Source organism: Pseudomyrmex gracilis, unplaced genomic scaffold (assembly GCF_002006095.1).
Source record: "Pseudomyrmex gracilis isolate BER0280 unplaced genomic scaffold, ASM200609v1 scaffold_117, whole genome shotgun sequence".
NCBI lineage: Eukaryota > Metazoa > Arthropoda > Insecta > Hymenoptera > Formicidae > Pseudomyrmex > Pseudomyrmex gracilis.
In genome coordinates, this window is record NW_018020701.1 from 132017 (window position 1) to 151301 (window position 19285).

Genomic DNA, 19285 nt, shown 5'->3' on the forward strand with positions numbered 1-19285 from the left:
AGAGAGAGAGAGAGAGAGAGAGAGAGAGAGAGAGAAACTTGTGTGAGGTTCCTTTGCGGGTATTCAACTTGCAAATGGTACGTATACCTGTGCGTGTCAATCCGTGCGTGTGAATGCAACACGGATAAACAGGCTTTCCTACTGCTCCCCTGTAAAGGGATCCACAGCGCGAGCGCGCCGTTCAAACCTGCTCGCTTCTCTCGATGGCAGTGACCTGTTATAAGGGTCTCACGGGTCTCCCCAGGCTTTTATACTTGCGCGCGCGCGCACACACACACACACACGCACACGCGCGCGATAGTTCTTAAATGCCAGACGCTGCACGTTGTAAACCTATATATCGCGATCCCGTCGCGGTCCTTCATTCGCGAGAAAAGTTGTCGGGTATCTCGGGCTTTCCGTTTACATTCGCGACTCAAATGTCACGTGAAGCTAATTAATTATATAATCATATTCCTCTGAATATATGTTTAATAAATATATAATAAAAGAGAGAGAATTATTAAATTATATATATGAATAACAAAATGTAAATGATAAAAAACAAGATATTCAAACGTCCGTTGCATTACGAACTGCAGATGTTCACGTGTTCGCGAAACGTAAGACGATCTGTCTTTCGCGAACACTTCGTGCTCCGACAATGCCATCAATAGGCACCTGATGACGAGTCAATGATGACCTCGTGCCCACCTAAAGACAGGAGTACGTGACGGAAAAGCGGATGTCACGTGTGTCGGAAGTTCCGTTGTTCTCGATGCGCGCACGAGAAGGAATTTTTCAACTTTTTCTACGTGATTGCCTCGTGCGCGCACACGCGTCACACATACAAACGCTTGGTTACCTCTCTCAAAAGTCATTATTCTCTCGGTTGCAACTTGCGTGCGGATAAAGAAATATTTATGCTACTCTTTTTTAACACAATATCAATTTTACATAACATATAATTGCGCGCGTATAAACGCCATTTCACGCATCTCAAAAAAAAAAAAAAAAATATATATTTATATATAATTTAAAATATCTCACGTAGCACAAATATCTGTATTTATGTTACTTTTAATTATTTTACAATTACACGAGAAATAAATTGTCGCGAGCGTATACAGCGATAGCTCATGCGGCACACGCACATTTTTTTTCTCCTGCGCTCGCATCTCCCGTTATTTCAGAGACTTCAATGCTCGGAGATTTCAATGCTCAGTTGTCCTATCGCCAAGCGAACAGAGCACGAATGCAATCGCGAGCGCGTGAAATTGATAGACGTAAAAATATCAGAAATGCGTAACTGTTCATTGACTAAAAGAAATGACAGACACGCAACCGTGCAATCACGACGTTCTACAAAGTTGCTCTTCTATAACAAAAAATACTGTATATAAATCTATTGTGATCGACTACACCGTGCAATATGCACATCAAGAACTAAATAAAATTGAAATAAAAATATATAAATTAGTAGAATTTTAAATACAAAATATTTGTAAAATATTCTAAAAAAATGAAAGCTATATTTTTTAAATAAACTTTTATATTTTGTAAAACATAAAAGTTGTAAAAATTTATAATTTTAAAGATTGTAAAAGAGAGACAGAAAGAGTAAAAATTACTCAACACTCATACCTTGCGAAAAATTTACAGCCAATCGGCTTTTCCTCGACGTTTCACTAAACTTTCTCGCGGCTTAATCGCCCCGGTGTTTACGCATTGTAAAAGATCTGGGCACGCGGAAAACAATTACTCCTGTGCGTGAATATTGTTTGTGCCGGGTCGACAGACTTGCGCATTTCATAGATTTTTCACAATTACATGCCACGACGACCCCGACCATCGCTTCTATTTGCATAAAACTTTCGAATTGTCCGTCTGTTAGAAAGCCATTATCTCTTGACATATAGCGGCGTGCTTTCCCGACTACCAGCCACTCCGAGTTGTATCGATAAGAGGAGTCAAAGTATTCCGTCAAAATGTTACTTGCTACTCTGTTAAAAGACGAAAATTACCACCTTTAAAAACACCTTATCGACAAACATTATCTAACCAATACTTCTGGAAATGTGTTTTAGAATCCTCTGCAAACACCATGGTTATCTCTCGAAACGTGAGTGTGGGCTTTACCAAAAGATTGACACAGCGAACACTCGCTATAACTCGGGGGTTTAACAAAAACAACATTTACGACTTCGCGTCGTTGATCCGAGATGTCACAGAGAAGGAGAGAATGCACGCGAAAAGAAGGAGGGGATTGGAGAGAATTCTTGAACAAGAGGTGATTGCACTGCGCTTTTACGCGGCGTTTGGAGTCTTTGTAATTAACGCGACGACGACCCACTAACCCACTCGAAGATCATCGATTTTCGCCTTACCGAACTTTCGGACACGTGTGTGCTACGTGCAAATTTCTGCCGCAAAATTTGTCTCTTTTTTTCACGGGGACGAGAGAAATATTTGTTTTTCAAACTATACGTTTCAGATCTGCTAAGAATAGCTTCTATCGTATCTCTAGACGGGATCGTGATTTTCTGCGACGTATGCGGATTCAGGATTTTGTGGATACTAGTCGTCCTTCGAGGCACGTCGACATTCCCGAAATAAATATTTGGAAGACCGGACAGTGGAATCAACTATTTGCATGCTAATCGAGCTGTTTCAGATTCCCCGTCACGGTCGTGTATCTCCGAAAAAACGTGACAGATATTGACCAACCTTCGGTTTGTGTTTGTCTCTTTGTTTTTTTGATATAAAAACAAATACGCGCGTCTACAAAATGCAGCGAGGGTTAAACGAGTTCTAAAGATCGTCCATTTCACGAACTTTTAACCGAGATCTTTTTTGATAGAAATTAAATTTTTTACCCAAGGAAAATTGTCGCAAAACGCACGCTGAAAATCCTCGCTTAATCTCGCGTTCACATGTTAATCGTTGTAAAATTGCGGTACAGTTATACGCAACAGTACTCGGGTTAATTCGCATGTTTAATGTCGAACGGAAATGACTCCGTCGACATTTATTCACCCCGCTTATAAAAATGTGTCACTTGTGCGAAACGACTCGAGAAGAATTCTCACTGAAAAATGTTGACATTGGGGGGCACGGTCAGGGTCTCGGTCACGCGACCCTGATTCCGCGATTTCACGCTCGCGACACGACACAACTCGCTACCGGATTTTCTCGTCTTCCTGTTGTCTCGACGACACGACGATCCGCGTTTAATTGCACGGAAAAACACATCGACAATGTGTTCGTTTTATTTTTCGCGCAGCGAAAACTCCGCGAGAAACGTCACAGCAGCTCGTCGAAATTTTATTCTTTTTTTTTTTAAAAAAAGAAAAATAATAAAAAAAAAACGTAATAATTACCGCAGTTTTCACGCATCAGTTTCACGTTCGATTGTGGGAAATATTTTACATAAAAATGAACGTGGACAATATTTCAATTCGTGCGGATTGGGTAATTTGTGACGTTTGTCTGGGTCGTCTGGCAGACGTCTCAATTCGTGTCGTTGCGCAACAAATTCGTGATTTCACCTTCGTGGTCATGTTCTGCTTCGTCGATGTGAAGAGCGACCTCGAGACCTCGAATCCTCCCTCTTGTCAAAAGAGAATAGTCCACTTCCTGTGTGTGCTCCGGCGACTCGTATGTGAAAAACGTGCACCGGAGATTCTCTTCTTCGTGGTGTGTGTGTATATGTGTGCGCAATCTCTGACCTATAAAGGGCAGGCTCGATACACACAAATGTACACGTCACACGCCATTGTGTGTGACTTTGCATCGGATTTGTGACAGATAAGCGATTGGTGCGCATGCTATTCGTGTGGAAAATCTCTGTTTTTTTTTCTTTTTTTAATTCTTTTAACTTTTCTGTAGAAACACATTTAAGTTTTTATACAATTTAACTTCTCGAAGTTCTCTTTAAAACTCACATCGTCAAATTGCAATATTAATATATTAACAATAATCTAATACCCCAAGAAAATTATTGCCAGACTTAGTCTCGTAAATAAACAAAAATAGAAGAGAAACATTTATTCGTTTATTCGTGGCATAATTTCCGGCGTTCCTTGACGAAGAGATAAATACGGTGACATCTACCTGATCGCGGAGACCAGGGAGTGACCCAACACGTTGAGAATCACGAAGAAAGAGAGAAGGGGATCTGGGAGTGAAGTGGGGCCTACAGTCACGAAGTCTCACGCCTTCCACCAGGTCTCAGTCCGAAGACGAACGTACTGGCGGCTGCTGCTTCGCTGCTCCGCTCGAGACCGCTCGTGCGTGTGCGTGGGTGTGTGTGCGCGCGCGCGAGCGCAAGGCGGCACGTACTGTATTCTACAGCACATGGCGACGTGTCAGTGTCACCCCTGAGGACCGCTTCACCTACGTGTCGATCTTTTTCCGAGAAATCGCTCGTTTTTATTCGTGCAACATCAACCATTCGCAGTCATCGAGTTGGCAGTTGGCAATCGAACGGAAGCACTCTCCGCCATTTTCGCCGTCTTCGCGCGTGAGGCCCAATGAGGCCCACCGGTATCTGATACAGTGGTTTTGTGCTGTGGCGTGGCTGATGCTTGCGGCCGCGCCTCTGGATTCCACGAAACACCAACAAGCAAAACTGATAATAATATAAAAAGAGATATTTGCTAAATTCTTGCCGCCGGGCATCGTTCGGCCGTTTTCTCTTCTCATCGTTCCAAAGGTGTCGGCCTCGCGTGTGTACGTGCGTCCCCCGCTGAGTGTACGTGCGTACGTGTGACGGAGCTGATGCACGTGGAGGTGCGTTAGTGAGCGACGACGGCAACGACGACGCCACTGTGCCGCATACCAGTGAGGTCCCGACTCTGGTCATCAGGGAAGGGAGATAGAGAAGCCTAGAGCTAAATCGAAAGGAAGCGACAGAGACACAAAAAGAATAGTGGTGGAGGAAGCGATCAATAAGGACGAGACGAAAAGAGAAAGAAAGACGGAGGAGCAACAAAAAAAAAAAAAAGAAAAGAAAGAGAGAGAAAGAAAGAGATAGAGAAAGAGAGCGCGAAGCTGAGCCCGATAGCCGGTGGGAGGGGATTTACAAGAAGTCGGCCATAATAGCCTGACGCGATCTCGAGCGAGCAGCTACAGCTGCTGCGAAATATCCGCACTATCGTGTTCCTCTCGCCGTTGCCGCGCGCATGTATTTTGCAACTACATGCTGCGACGACGTGTACGCGAAGAGAGAGAGAGATATATATATATACGCCGCCTCTGCCTGCCTTTGGAAAGCAACGACTGCGTAATCGGCCCGCGAGTGCCCGCGAGCATTATCGGGCGGAGTCTCGTATCGTTCACCAAGTTGCGAGCATGTCGCATGCTTCACATACACTTCAATGAGCTTCTGAGTCATGTCTACGTGGTCTGACGGTGCGCGCGGAAAGTATAATTTAACCAGCTAGTATTTTAATGTTCGACAAGACCAGTAATAATTTTCGAATGTCGCTGTCACAACTGAGAAAATCGCGATACCGATGTATTTCGCGTTGAAATCACCGAAAGATTTTTTTTTTCGCTTAAACCAGTTTTTGATCAGTGATTATAAAACGCGGCAATGAGCGGTTGAACTTGGTGTGTACAATTGTTGGAGATTTAAGCTTGATAGAAAAACTGTTTTTGTTATTTATATTTTTACCACAAATTAATCACTTTGCAATCGAATAAAAAATGAGAGGAGCTAATCAGGACACAGCAACGCCGTATTGTCGGTGCAGAGTACTTTACTTGGGCAGTTCGGTCCCTCACGCGAGCAAAGAGGGACTTCTCGGTGTTCAGGAACCTCTGAGAGAACTTTATCCCGAGCAGGGTGCGCTGGGTGCTCGCGGAATCGACTCTTGGCTCAGCGTTTGGAGTAACGGTTTGCTATTGGAGAACGTCGATGAACATCGCAAAAAGGTCACGCGATTCTTTCCCATCGAGGCGCTTCACTATTGCGCCGCGGTCAGACATGTCAAAGGTGGAAACGGCGATACGTCCAATACGCGATTTCTGCCGTTGGATTCGCCATTCGCTAGAACGCCCAGCGCTAATCATCCACCTCTGTTCGCCGCCGTGCTGCGAAGAACAACCGGAATCAAAGTTCTCGAGTGTCACGCGTTTATCTGCAAGCGAGACATGGCAGCCAACGCCTTGGTGAGGTGCTGCTTCCACGCTTATGCTGACAGCAGTTACGTAAAAGGTCTGGAGCCATCGACAGCGACCGCTAACGGAGTCACGACAAATCATCAATCAAACAACAGTCTCTATCACACTCTGGGCGGCTCAAGCACGACCTTAGATAGTCCTCAGCCAACCCGTTTAGACGCGACGTCAACTGACGATATTAGTTTGTACAATGGCAACGAGAATCACAAAGTTTGGGCCAGAGGTCGCGATGAAGTTGACGGTCTTTATCAAGAACAAGGTACCTTGAGAAGTACGAAAGGATCGAGACCTCGTCAGTTGGTCGCCCCACCACCGCCGCCTCCACCACCACCCCCTCCGGCTCAGCCGTTGTTGTTGGAAGAATCTTCTTCCTCTTCCGCACGACGAAAAGCCAACAAGAAGCTGAAAAAAATGAAAACTCGATCATTACACGAGGACGCTTTGCAGCAGCAACAGCAACAGCTTCTTCATCATCAGATGCATCAAGGCGTGTACGCTAACGGTCACGGACATCACACTCTGGGTCATCCCATCAGGCAGCAGCATTATCATCCCCATCCGTTACCACCTAGCAGTCGATCGGTCGCCGGTACACTGGCCAGACCGGCGCCGGTGCTTCTAGTACCAGCGGCCACTTTGCCTCGAAAGAGTCATCATCCGCGTTTAAGGCCCATTCCAGCGGCAACGCCAATAGTCCCAGTTTACGCTCCCGTGCCAGTTGTACCGCCATCCGCTGCGTCAGCTATTTATCCGGCTGGAACGTACGGCACAGCCGGAAACAGAAGCAGAAGACATGTGCCAGAGGCGGATAACTCCACCTTGGGCACGTCCAGGAGATTAGCCGTGTCTCACGCGGATCTTACCGCGACGGAAGTCAACCGGCAGACCGACAGTCCGGAGAACGAGTCGCGCTTCGGTACTGGCATATATCGACGGAAGGGTCACCTGAACGAGAGAGCCTTTTCTTACAGCATTCGGGCGGAACACCGAAGCAGGAGTCACGGTAGTCTTGCATCTCTGGGCTTCAACGCGCAGAACGGCAACGCGCTGCCGAAGGAAGAGAAAAAGGATCGCGAGATCGCCCAACTGGTCGCCGGACTGAATCTCAATGACGGATCGGAGCGGACGCAGGCTTCAAACCCGAGAACAGGATACGGCCATCATCAACAGCAGCAGATACAACCGCTACCCAGGCCGAGACCCCGTTAGAATTACTGATCGAGACTGTGGATCCCTTTCAGTCTCAAGTTTTCAATTCGAAACTTTTTTTTTGGGGGGCAATCCAGAGCGACATTCCGCAGGAGAGAGGAAATCTTTCGCGCGTTTCGAAAGAGCAATTTTCGCAACTTTAACGTTTTAATCGGCATATTTATCTTGTAAATATCTTCTTTATATTTTTCTGTTTACTGTCGATGTTAGCAATTTTTCGAAATTTATTATTTTGTTTTTTTTTTTCCGGTCAATCGCGTTGACGCAAGAACGATTTTGTTGTTTGGATTAACAAACATCTTGTGGTTTGCTTTTTCAACCGTGACATCGTCTGTAGGCGACTTTGCGTTCCGTCATCGTGTTACGTGGTAAAAGGATTGCAAAACGTTTTGTCGCAGTCTCCGTAGCGAGCGGATGTCTTCTATAAATTGTTTTTTTTTTTTTGGTTTTCGATGTATATACATATATATATATATATATTTATATAAATTGTATGTAAATAAGAATAGATCATTTTTTTTGGCGACAAAATATCAGTGAAACGTCTTAGATTACCGGTGACATAATCGCGCTGAGAATTGTAACGACCTTTCCTGTCCGCAAAACGCAACTAACTAATTAGGCGGTGGTTATTGTCGTCTTACGAAGGAGACAGTTCTGCTGTCTGAAGCTCATTAGACGAAGGCACGAAGCATGCAGGAGAGACTGCTACATAATATTTCCTTTGTGAAAACGAGTCTGGGAGATCTCTTTCCGGAGAGGTTCCAATGTCGCTGGCATTAATTTCGTTAACGCTTGAGAGAATCAAACAAAAAAAAAAAAAAAAAAAAATATGTTACATAAAAGAGAGATAGTAATGTCGATCGTCGTCGATATTTGCATTCGCGGGGATAATGACAGTCTCGTGTGTCAGATCCGACCTAGAAAAGTGTCCTTCGTTGTGACATTTTGCGGCCACGTTTGTTGTATCGCAATGTATATATTAGCAATAACGTTGCGCGAGAGAGTAAAAGTTGTAAAATAATAATACCGACCTTGCCTCAAAAGTCACACGTTGATATTTCACGTTTTTTTTTTTTTTTTTTTTTTTTTTTTTTTGTTATCGTCTTTGAACTTGCGATTTTTTTATTATCCTACAAATACATATTATAACGGTTGAAAAATCAAATATTATAATCGCGGTAGTGACAACTACGCCGCATTATGTATCGTTTTTTTTTTTTCTTTTTTTGTTTTAATTCTGTAGATGACAGTGACATCGATGCGCTCAGCGATTAAAAATACTTGATGCGCCGAGAATCCTTTCGCATGTGCACGTCACGAGTGCCGCTGATGATCGTGGAGATGTTACATACGCACACACACACACACACACACACACACACACACACACACACACACACGCTATAATTAACGTTTACGTCTCAACTGCCGCGATGCGATGGTGTAACAGTCAATTCTCTAATTTTGTTCTAATTAACAATTGAATTACTTAAAATTCTGGGCTGGGCTTTTCACAATCGAATCGTCTTTTACGGTAAAAGTAAACAATGCAAACGCGCGCGAAGATGCTAAATGATTCATGAGCGTATTAATTAATTCGGTGATAATAGCGATCGGGGAAGCTATGTAAGAACAATTATTCGTTCATTACGCAAGTCGAACGTAGTATTCAAATGCGGTTCAGAGAAGCGTTTCTCCTTCGATCGGTGCACGTCATCGAGCGAGCAGATTACGAGCGATAAAAATGAGGCCTGCCTCGCCTTTCTCCGCAAATTTCTCTGCATAATGTATAAAAGTTACGCAGAAAAAATTATGTCGAGAAAACGCAATTTTCTTCTTCTTTTTTTTTTTTTCAAGATTTTATCGAGCGAGAAAGAGAGATTTTCTCCGAAATCGCACTTCGGGGACGATGGCTACGACGATATTTGCCGACGATATATTTGAATCGTTTTTTCTAACGCGAACAAAATAGAAACAAAAACAATCTTACGTAACGAAAAATCATCCGTGCTCTCTCGACGGTGACGTTTACGCAATCGCCACGATTTTTTTGTCTCGTTCGACATTATCATTCGAATGGGAGAGTAATACGCGACAAAATTTCGTATTCAGAATTACAAGCGGCAATCTGTGTGTTTTATAAATAATTTGTCATCGCGTTGCTTAATCGACGCGCGCGTCTTCGAGGAGAAAATTGCGGCAACACGTAGGCATATCGTATCGTTAATGCGTCGCCGCCGAGTCGTTAAAGGCTAAAGAATTATTATTATACAAATCGGAAAAGAGACGGCAGAGGCGGCGATTATTTGTAGAAATAATCCCTCTCTTCGGAGATCTCGCTAAAGATAAAAACCCGCGAGCTGTGTATCGTCATCGTCACCTCTAACGAGCAATTAATCACGACCGGTGATTAAATATCAATCGATTATCTGACTGTAAAAGAAGAAAAAAAAACGCAAACGCGAAAGTCTTCTGTGGGAGAAAAAAAAAGAAAGAAAGAAAAAAAGAAAAAAAGAATGAATTCCACGCCACTGATTATTATCGCGCACGTCGTCGCTTGCGCACGCATGCGAAGGATGCACACTTTATTAGTCACCTGACTGTCGTTACCACGTTTCCACGTTGCCAAGGTTGCCACGCGGTCGTAATTGCCTAATCGGTACATATTTCTCACCGAGCTTTTCCCAAGCCGCTCGAGCGCGATTTCGCCGCGCGACGTCTGACAAAATAAAAATTGTCTTGTGCACACACGTTAACTATGTTACACGAGCAAAGATCGCGTTGCCGCGGCTACTGCAGTTTATTGAAGTAGAAAGTGAGTGTAAAATATGTATGAGCCCCGACCGTACCGTGCAAGTGCGCGCGTGTGCTTACATACCGACATGAAAACATATCGCATCTCTATATATACATATATATATATATATATATATATACGTATGTATATTTACTAAATAAGCCGGTCGGAGATAATTAAATGAACATGCCATTGAGATGGAGATATATCGGGCGGTGTCTCGATTTTTTATTTGATTATGAAACAAAAAAAAGAGAGAAAGCAAGAAACAATTGTTGAGTCTATTAATGTTTTGTTTCATCGACAAAACGTTTTGTTAACGAAACAATCATCTAAACAGGCTTGGCACATTTTTTTTGCCGGCCGTATAGTGAAACTAATTTCTTGCTATTCTAGCAAATCTCTTTTTTCCATGATAACTTTTCCTTTAAACGCATGAAATCCATTTCAAGTAAAGACCTGTGTAGTAAAATAGTCTCTGATTGATAGTTTGTTGTAATTTTCTTTTTTTTTTTTTTTTTTAACAACGATATATCTTCCCTTCGAACGGACTAACAGTAGAATGTTAAGGAAAATTTCGATCGCGCACGGTTGCTCGGACACGAGACGCTTTATTTCACTTTACGGCGCATATAATAAATAACATGTGCATTGTAATACGCGCTATGCATGCGCGAATCTTTCCTTCGTCGTCGTCGTCGTCGTCGTCGGCTACATTCCGTTCTCCCGTGTAATTTTCAGGGTTAACCGCAACCGTCGTACGCGCGATACTCTAGTTTCAGGATTGCAACAACCGGTGGAATGCAAATTACCTTGATTGGTGGCTTAAATGGAGCGCGCGTTTTTTCTTTCGAAATAAATAAATAAATAAAAAAAAAAAACGAGTATTTCGACCATATTTCGTTATCTTCGAGCGATTCGAAAGCTCTGTAAGAGATTTTCTCTCGGAAAGTATACGCGCTCTGGATATTTTACGAGAAAGATTATTAGACTGCAACAAATTTTCCGAAAAAAAAAAAAAAAAGAATTGGGTGAGGAAAAGTCTTTCGACGTTGCTTCTCTCGTTCGATAGTAAAGACGAACACTTTTTTTTTTATCTCGATAAAGTGTGAAAAAAAATAAGAAATTTTATGCAACAAAACGATTTCCTCTTTCGTCAGACGGTTGCACGGAAAATGTGACGATTGTTATCGGAGCTTTCGGAAAAAGAGCTCGAGAATTTGTCTCAACGAGAAGTAAAAAGTTCACGACACTTTCGAACACTGAGAAGAAACGCGCGGTAGTGCACCACAACGGGGACCCGCGTTTCGGGACCCCGTTTTTCACGCCAGGAAAGAGCCATTGTACTTATATAAAAATATAGAATAAAACGAAAAACACGTTTCTTTTTTTTTGCGTTTGAGAGACGTGTTTGACAATTTGTAATTAGTAATTAGTAACTCACAATTAGAATGTAAACGGCGCTATACGTAAAACGCACATACGTACGAATGTGCTGTACGAACAGTACTCGCGGAGGGTACAGTTATGGCGCCGTGTATACGTATATATCGCGTAACTGTAACGTTCTATCTCGCGGTGTAATCGCTCCCGTGTATTCGGACAATTACCGATCGTCTCCCATAAAACAGCCAATTTTGCATGCGCTCGTGCATGCCGAATGTACACTCGATTGATTTTATATTTGTTAAAAAAAAAAAAACAATTGTACTAACAATGTGCGTGGAAGTTATATCGAAGAAACAAGAACTCGTACGTACACGCACGTTTGCACGTATCGCAAATGAGCGCAGCCTTCGAGACAGGCTGTCTTATAAAAAAATCGCAATAAAAATAACACGAAATGTAGAATAACATAACAAGTAGCATTTAATTAAACAATTAAAAGAATAACGTTCACGCGCCGCAAAGTATCGCTCTTTATTTTCGACTCGAAAACGTGTTAGAAACACAATTACATGGAAAAAAAAAATGGTGTTTTGCTATTACGTGACCGGCAAGAAACATTTGCTCTCTGAATCTACTGAATTTTTTTGTCTCGTCAGCAAAACGTTTTTTTGTTGACGAAGTCCTGACACGCAAATTTTTTTCTTGCCGGCCAATAAAACTAATTTCTTGCTAATTTCCTCTGGCAAATCTTTTTTTTTTTTTTCCGCGTATGCATTCGCTCGTATAACGTAGAGACATGAGAGAATCGTCTTTGTTACTCGCTTTATCGCGTAACTGGGTTTTAAAAATAACAAGCACGCGTGACGATAGAGCCGTGTTACCAGTCAATCGCGCGGGGAGACGCACGCATAGCGGTATGCAAAAAGAGACAAAAGTGTGTCCGAGAAAATAGCGCCTGTAGGAGAGCGTATCTTGTTTGCTTCTTATCGAAACCTTCCGCCGCCCGAGGTAAAATGCTAAGTACAACAATCGCCGGAAGAACGGTGAAAGATAAAGAGAACGAGAGACGCCATTCGAAGGAATGCTAATGGCATCCGGATGTCGGTAAACTACTACCACGCGACCTTGCGGCTTTTCACGGCAAGATGGGAAAAAAAAAAAAAAAAAAAGAGAAAACGCATAGGCGCGAGTCTTCGCTTCGATCGTATCACAAATCGATATGCTGTAATTAATAATAATAATAATAATAGATGTAAATGTGCGAACGTGCGTGTGTATGTGCGTATTATGATTGCGACTTGATGTGCGAGAGATAATAGTTTATTTTTAGACGATTGAGAGCCTGCGCGCGCCTGTGTCATTATTATAAATAACGATTAACACTCGCGTCTGAGACGAGCACTGATAGAGGAATGTGCCATCGAGAGAATGCGAAAGAAGACTCATTACATTTAAAAAAAAATGCATATATAGTATATAACATATATAATACATATATATATATATATATATATAAACATTACGCGCAGGCGGAAGGCGGCGAGAAATCGCGAGGAACGAGGATGTATCTGTGAGATCGTGTTCTCTCCGCGCCGAGAGAAAATGCGAAAATACGCGACGCGTTACGTAAGCGGTTGCACGCGCGCTCAAGACGCGCTTTTCCTTGACGACGAAAGTTCGCGTAATTACGTCGCGGGCGCTAATTTCCGCGTGCGCGTACACAGACACACACACACAAACAAACATCTATGGATTAATGTCGCAAAGAGAAAATACGCATGTGAATATATTGTACACGCGTTTTTTCTTGTCGTAAATACAAATAAATAATATTAACTGACTGCAAAGTGACTCTTTGAGTGATTAAATCTCGTTGAACATATATATATTTCACACACCAATCCTTTTCGATTCCGTACAAAACGAAGAGCGAAAGTTGCGATTTTAACTCATCATCAGTTTTTTTTTTATTCAACCGTTAAACAAATAACAACTTTTTTGCACATTCCTATTAATTTTCAAACGCTGCACCCGTGTGACCTTCACGCGGATCGCCGCGCGTGCGACCTTAACACTCTCGAATTCCTGTGATAACGTGACGCGGAGAGCGCGAGCTCGAAAGCTCGAATTACAGTTAGAAGGTTGTTTCGCGATTTACAGTTAGTCGCGCGTTACGTATGTACGTACGCACGCACGCTCGACTACGCGAGCGCAAAGAAATCGGGTCACGAGACGAAAATCACATTTTAATCGATTTTGTTCATTGTGCGCGCGCGCGCGCGCGCACACACACACGCGCGTTATGTCAGCGCGAATCATCATCCACTTATTATTATCTCGTGTTACAAAATCAAACTTCCATAACGGTGCCGATACAATGGGCTATTCTTTTGCAAACGGACGGCGAGTATAATACTCGCACGATGTGCGATTGCAATAATCCGTGCGATCGCTGCTCTTCCTACCGTTACGTTTACTCCGCAGTTGTAATATTATTTTTTACGCATTCGTCTGACAGATTGTCTGACCGATCACGTGATTGTGTATGATCTCTTGATCGACTGCGCGCCGCGCGATTGCTTGCGTCGGCGCGCAGTCGAAAATGAGAGAGCAAGAGTGCTCGAATAAGGTCGCGGAAGAATGTATAAAAAAAGAAGTGAGAAAAAAATTTGGGGCAGGAGAGAAGAGATCGAGGATACATGTGGTTAACAGGAGAACCAAAAAAAAAAAAAAAAAACAAAAAAAAAAAGAAGAAACACGAAGGACAACCGTTAAAAACGGGCGCGTGGTAATAACACGTGCGTGAAACGAGATTTAATATGCAAGTCTGCATTCTGTCCGAAATATGATGCGCGCCCGGTCCCGCCGAGAGATCTATAAAGACCTGATTTACTTTCCGCGAAGAAGCGGTATTTTATCACACTCGCCGGTAGATGTCGGATGCTACACCGCTCGGAGATGGTGTAATTTGAGAACTTTGACGAATGGAGTGTTTGACGCTGTAATGATGTTGTATGGAGCATTAAGATTGATAAGTATCCGAAACGACAGCGTAGACAGCGAGTCGCAGTCGTGTGTCACATTGCCGCTGTCGTTGACAAACCGTTGTCGCACAAACGCTATACGTGCGATAACGAGACAGCGTTCGACAACATTTGTTCTTCCTAAGAGTGAAATTTGTCAACAATAACGCAACAATGTGATACCACTGTCGCTATCTGTGCGTTGTTTGCGGTACTTATCAATCGCTTCTCGTAATATTATTCTCGGAGATTTCAACGGGCGGTGATTTGAACGCGCGCACGTGTTTCTGCCGTTAAAAATAAAATACTCGTTTATTTTAGACGTATTTAACTATTTATTTTTATTGTACGTGTTTAAACACAGTTTTTCCAGTTATTATGTACACAAAGAAGTCATACTCGACTATGTTGAACCACGGGCCGTTTCGTAATTATAGTTAATGCAAAAACGGCATTTAAACGCCGGAACACTCGGCGCATCGACGAGGGTAACAGCTGTGAAACCTGCCTGCGTGACAAATTGATAGTCGCATCGATACTTCCGCTTAGAATGAATCCTTTTAAGAGCGGTTTTAAGAATCTCGCGTATTAAGAATTACTCGCCGTGACTTCCGCTTGAGATTGCGCACCGAATGCATCGAAATCGAATCGAAACTCAATCGATATATCGTGGAATATTAATTCCAATCTCTATTAAAACTAATCTATTAATTCCAATCTATTAAAATTAATTAGCTAATTAAATAAAATTTAAAAAAAACGCAATCAAACACAATGAACGATAATGTGTCTAGAAAAACACTTTGTGTTGAAAAAATGAATGAACAATCGCGCTAACGATATTCGAATCAACATTCGAACATCGGAACAAATTGCATTCGACTGATTTTTGTCATGTCGAGGAGATGCGATTAAATCGATATACACGTGCGGGACAAATTAATGACCAAACAGACAAACCAAACTGGTTAACCAAAGTGATAACGGTGCAACGACGACACGTGCACATCTTAATGGCACAATCACGTTTGAGAAGATACTTGATTTAAGTATCGACGATATCTGCGCGAACCCGGAACGAGACGACAGATGCAGGATTGTTCTCCTCGGCGAAGAATTGGCAGTCACTTCCCGCTACGCGGGCAAAACATTCCGCGAATACGAAGCGTATGCCACCTGTCGTTGACCGAAAGATATCTACGAAACGTATAAGACCGTAATCACCCGATGCATAAAACCCGACGATTATTATTATATAGATATGGCCTAGGTCTTCCTCGTAACGGGTTCTTACAATTCCCGACGGAAATATCGCGCGTGTAACTTTAATAAATTTTCTGTATTTTCGTACATAACGTATCTCTTTTGATCTCTACCAGCAAACAGTTATAACTGCTTCCAATTGTGTGTTTTTCTTAAAACAATATTTTATAATTAGCCTATTAAGTAAAATATATATCTTGTAAACGTGTGTGTGTTCGCTTTAATTGAACAAAAAACTTTAGTTGGTATACGTGAAATATTTATTAGACATGAATAATTTATTTTTACACGAAACGGAGGAATGCGACGACATGGTGCGCTTCGGTGTGATTAATTCCGCAATGCGGCTTAAGCAAAGATAATGCGTAGCTTAAGCTTTAGAGTCGGATGTATCGCTGCAGTTTAACTTTCTCACGATTAGCCGTAAGGTAAGCGGCGGTGTGTTTCATCCACGAGTGCTGCGGCTAACAATACACAAATGAAAGTAAATTGTGACAGAAATTACGAGAAAGAGAGAGAGAGAGAGAGAGAGAAAGAGAGAGGAGGGGGAGATAATAAGATCCGTCGAGTGAACTCTCTTCTGTGTCTCTTTTGTTCACAAATAATTCGGAATATTTATATAATTACGCCAACACAAATTGGAAAAATGACGTCATTTTCTGAAAAAAAATCACAAAGTTCACAAATAATCATGGCAATTTACTTACTCGTTACTTGTGAGCGAGATTGAGACATTCCAATTTTTCTCGAAAAACGGGAAAAACCGGAATGACAGACGAGAATAGAAACACTGATATCGGGAGAACGAGAAGGAACAAGAGACGAACGGAAGAGCGAAGTGTCGGTCGAGTCGGGGGGATAGAATAGAAGGGAACGCGCGGCCTGCACATAGTTGGAATAACAGTACTCTCACATTGGTGCGACCGCCGTCGAAGCCGCGGTACCGTTATCAGTTACGATGTTAAAGCGCGCAGAGTGCGCACCGGCTCTCCCAATGCCGATCGGAAGATCAGGACAACGACGCCATACGGTCCACCCGATTACTCGGTTTGGATTCTCCTTCTCGCTCCTCCTCCGTCCCTCGGTCGTGACTCTATTTGGTAAAACCCATCTCGAAATCGATCACAGTATCGATCAGCCATTACACACATGGAACGCTCGATATTTTGTGAAATTACAGATTTTTATCATCGACTTGTTTTAAGATGAAAAAAATGAAGTTTGCGTATTTGAAAACATTTTCACAATGCAGATAAACAAAATTCGAACGCGCGTATCTCTTTAGCGCTCCTTCGAGGTCTGTCGATTGTCTTCTCTCAACTTTGTTCAGCTAATTCCCACCGAAATCGGCCACAATATCGATCAGTTGCGACATACACGGGACACTCGATATTAGTGAAATTACAGGTTTTTATCATCAATTTGTTTTAAGAAAAAATAGAGTGTGCAATTAAAAACAGTTTTAATGCAAATGAATAAAGTCGAACGCGCGCGTCTTCCTTTCTCGCTCCTCCGGTCGTGTTTTCTCAACTTTTATTCAGCTCACCCACTTCAAAATCGGTCACGTATATGAATATTGACCAGGTTTGGACACAAAAGGGAATCATTTTTCATAAAATTATTCGATATTTACCATCGATTTATTTTAAGATAAAAAAAATGAAACGTGCAAATTTTAAGACATTTTTAATTTAAATAATAAATTTTATTTGTTATTTAAATATAATGTCAAAAAATATGTAAAAAACTATTCTCCGTGTCGGAGATGATATTTCCAAATATAAAAATCGATTGTCGGATATTACGCGTGTAAAGAGAAATATCTCCTAATAAAGAGAAAAGCAATTTTCCAACTGTGTGTGTTTTCTCGAACGGATTTAGACGAGAGAAGAAAGCGTCTTATCCGGCAAAAGTGCGATACATCGCGGGCGTAGGCGCGGACTACTTTATCAGCGCGATATCATTAGTTACGAGATTTCCGGACGGCCAACAAGAGAGTAGTAGCCGGTGCCCGTAAGCGTATCGCGATGAAGACCTCTCTCTCTCTCTCTCTCTCTCTCTCTGTCTTTCTCTCTCTCTCTCTCTCTCTCTGCTAACCATCTTCATCCCTCTCCTCCTCGTCGTTCCGCGGCGCGGAGGCGCCGACTCACTAGCTAGAGAACTCGAGCTTCTCCTGCGGAACATCCCCGGCAGTTTCACGTCGACGGTCATCCGGATCGACTCGCTTGCGGCCAAGGTCGACGATCGCAGAGAGAAGGATTCGACCGTATCGAACGTCATCGTCAAGGGAGACGAGTGAATTTTTGATCGCACCAAGTGAAACTCGTCTTGTGTGACGCGCCTCGTGTGCGGATTCCGATTTCGACGATTTTTCGTGACGGATTTCTTTTGATTTTCTCACGGTGATATGACAGTGCGAGTTTGCCGAACGATCCAAAAGATTTCTGCAGGTGTCTGCCGGGGGTTGGCGAACGACCGAAAGTGGTTTTTGGAGCACACGTGATAGAAAAAAAAAAAAAAAAACACAAGCAGGTATCATCTTGAATTTTATCGACGCGCGTTTGTTTAGATTAAAAAAAAACTGTTCAAAGAGATCCAAGTAACTTATACATGCTCTTCGCCCCGTGTACTCGTGATTCGATAAATGACAGATAATGAATGAAAATCGTCTGGAAATCGTCTTCCTCAATCAAATTTCACCCAATTTCACTGGCGTCGTGAGACGTAAACGCGCGCGAGATCAAGTTCTCGGTGTCGATATATTAATAATTACCGTAGAGTAGTTTCTAAAATTCTCCCGGAATCGATACTTTGAGAAAGACCGTTACAAGAAAATGAAGCGTCGTCGATCGACGCGAGGTGACGTGACGTTCCGAGATACGTGTGTATGTACTGTGTGTGATTATCGACCGACTCGATATCCATTAAAGCAAACTCAGGCGGGAAACGAGCCGTGAACTTGGTAATTGCAAGTTGAACGATACGCGCGCTCAAAGTCGAGCGCTCGCGCGCGCGCGTGTGTATACATATCGGCTCGCTCTCTTTCCACGATGCATCGACACGTGATGTGCTGTAATATCGTGATGCGCCGACCTTAATACCGTTGCTCTCAAACATACCGCGGACGCTTCGACAGTTATGAAAACAAGGAGCCGCTCTTCCCTCGAGAGAAACGAACGTACGCGTCGACGACGATGCGGTTGCCGCGATTAAATGACCATTTACGGTTGCTTTCTTCTCTCTCAAATTTTCATCCGCGTGCGTTTGCGGCAATCCTCTTCATTTTACAACAAATAAGATTTAAAAAAAAAAATTAGGTAATTATGCAGTTATACGGACTATTTTCCGATCTCAACAATTTTGACATATGTTATCAAGGTCACCTCNCTGAATAATAATATGAAGGTTTTATCCGTCGCTCATTGTTTATAAAAAA

General features: G+C 42.7%; 1 protein-coding gene across 1 annotated transcript; it reads left to right on the forward strand.

Moving 5' to 3' along the window:
- Positions 1–4285: 4285 nt before the first annotated feature.
- Positions 4286–12732, forward strand: LOC109856393. The gene has a single exon (XM_020431633.1). The coding sequence runs from the start codon at positions 5689–5691 to the stop codon at positions 7372–7374; it is 1686 nt and encodes a 561-aa protein (XP_020287222.1). The 5' UTR covers positions 4286–5688; the 3' UTR covers positions 7375–12732.
- The last annotated feature ends 6553 nt before the right edge of the window (positions 12733–19285 follow it).

Bases quoted from the DNA above. Each gene is read 5' to 3' on its own strand.
- LOC109856393 (XM_020431633.1), top strand. From the start codon at position 5,689: ATGAGAGGAGCTAATCAGGACACAGCAACGCCGTATTGTCGGTGCAGA.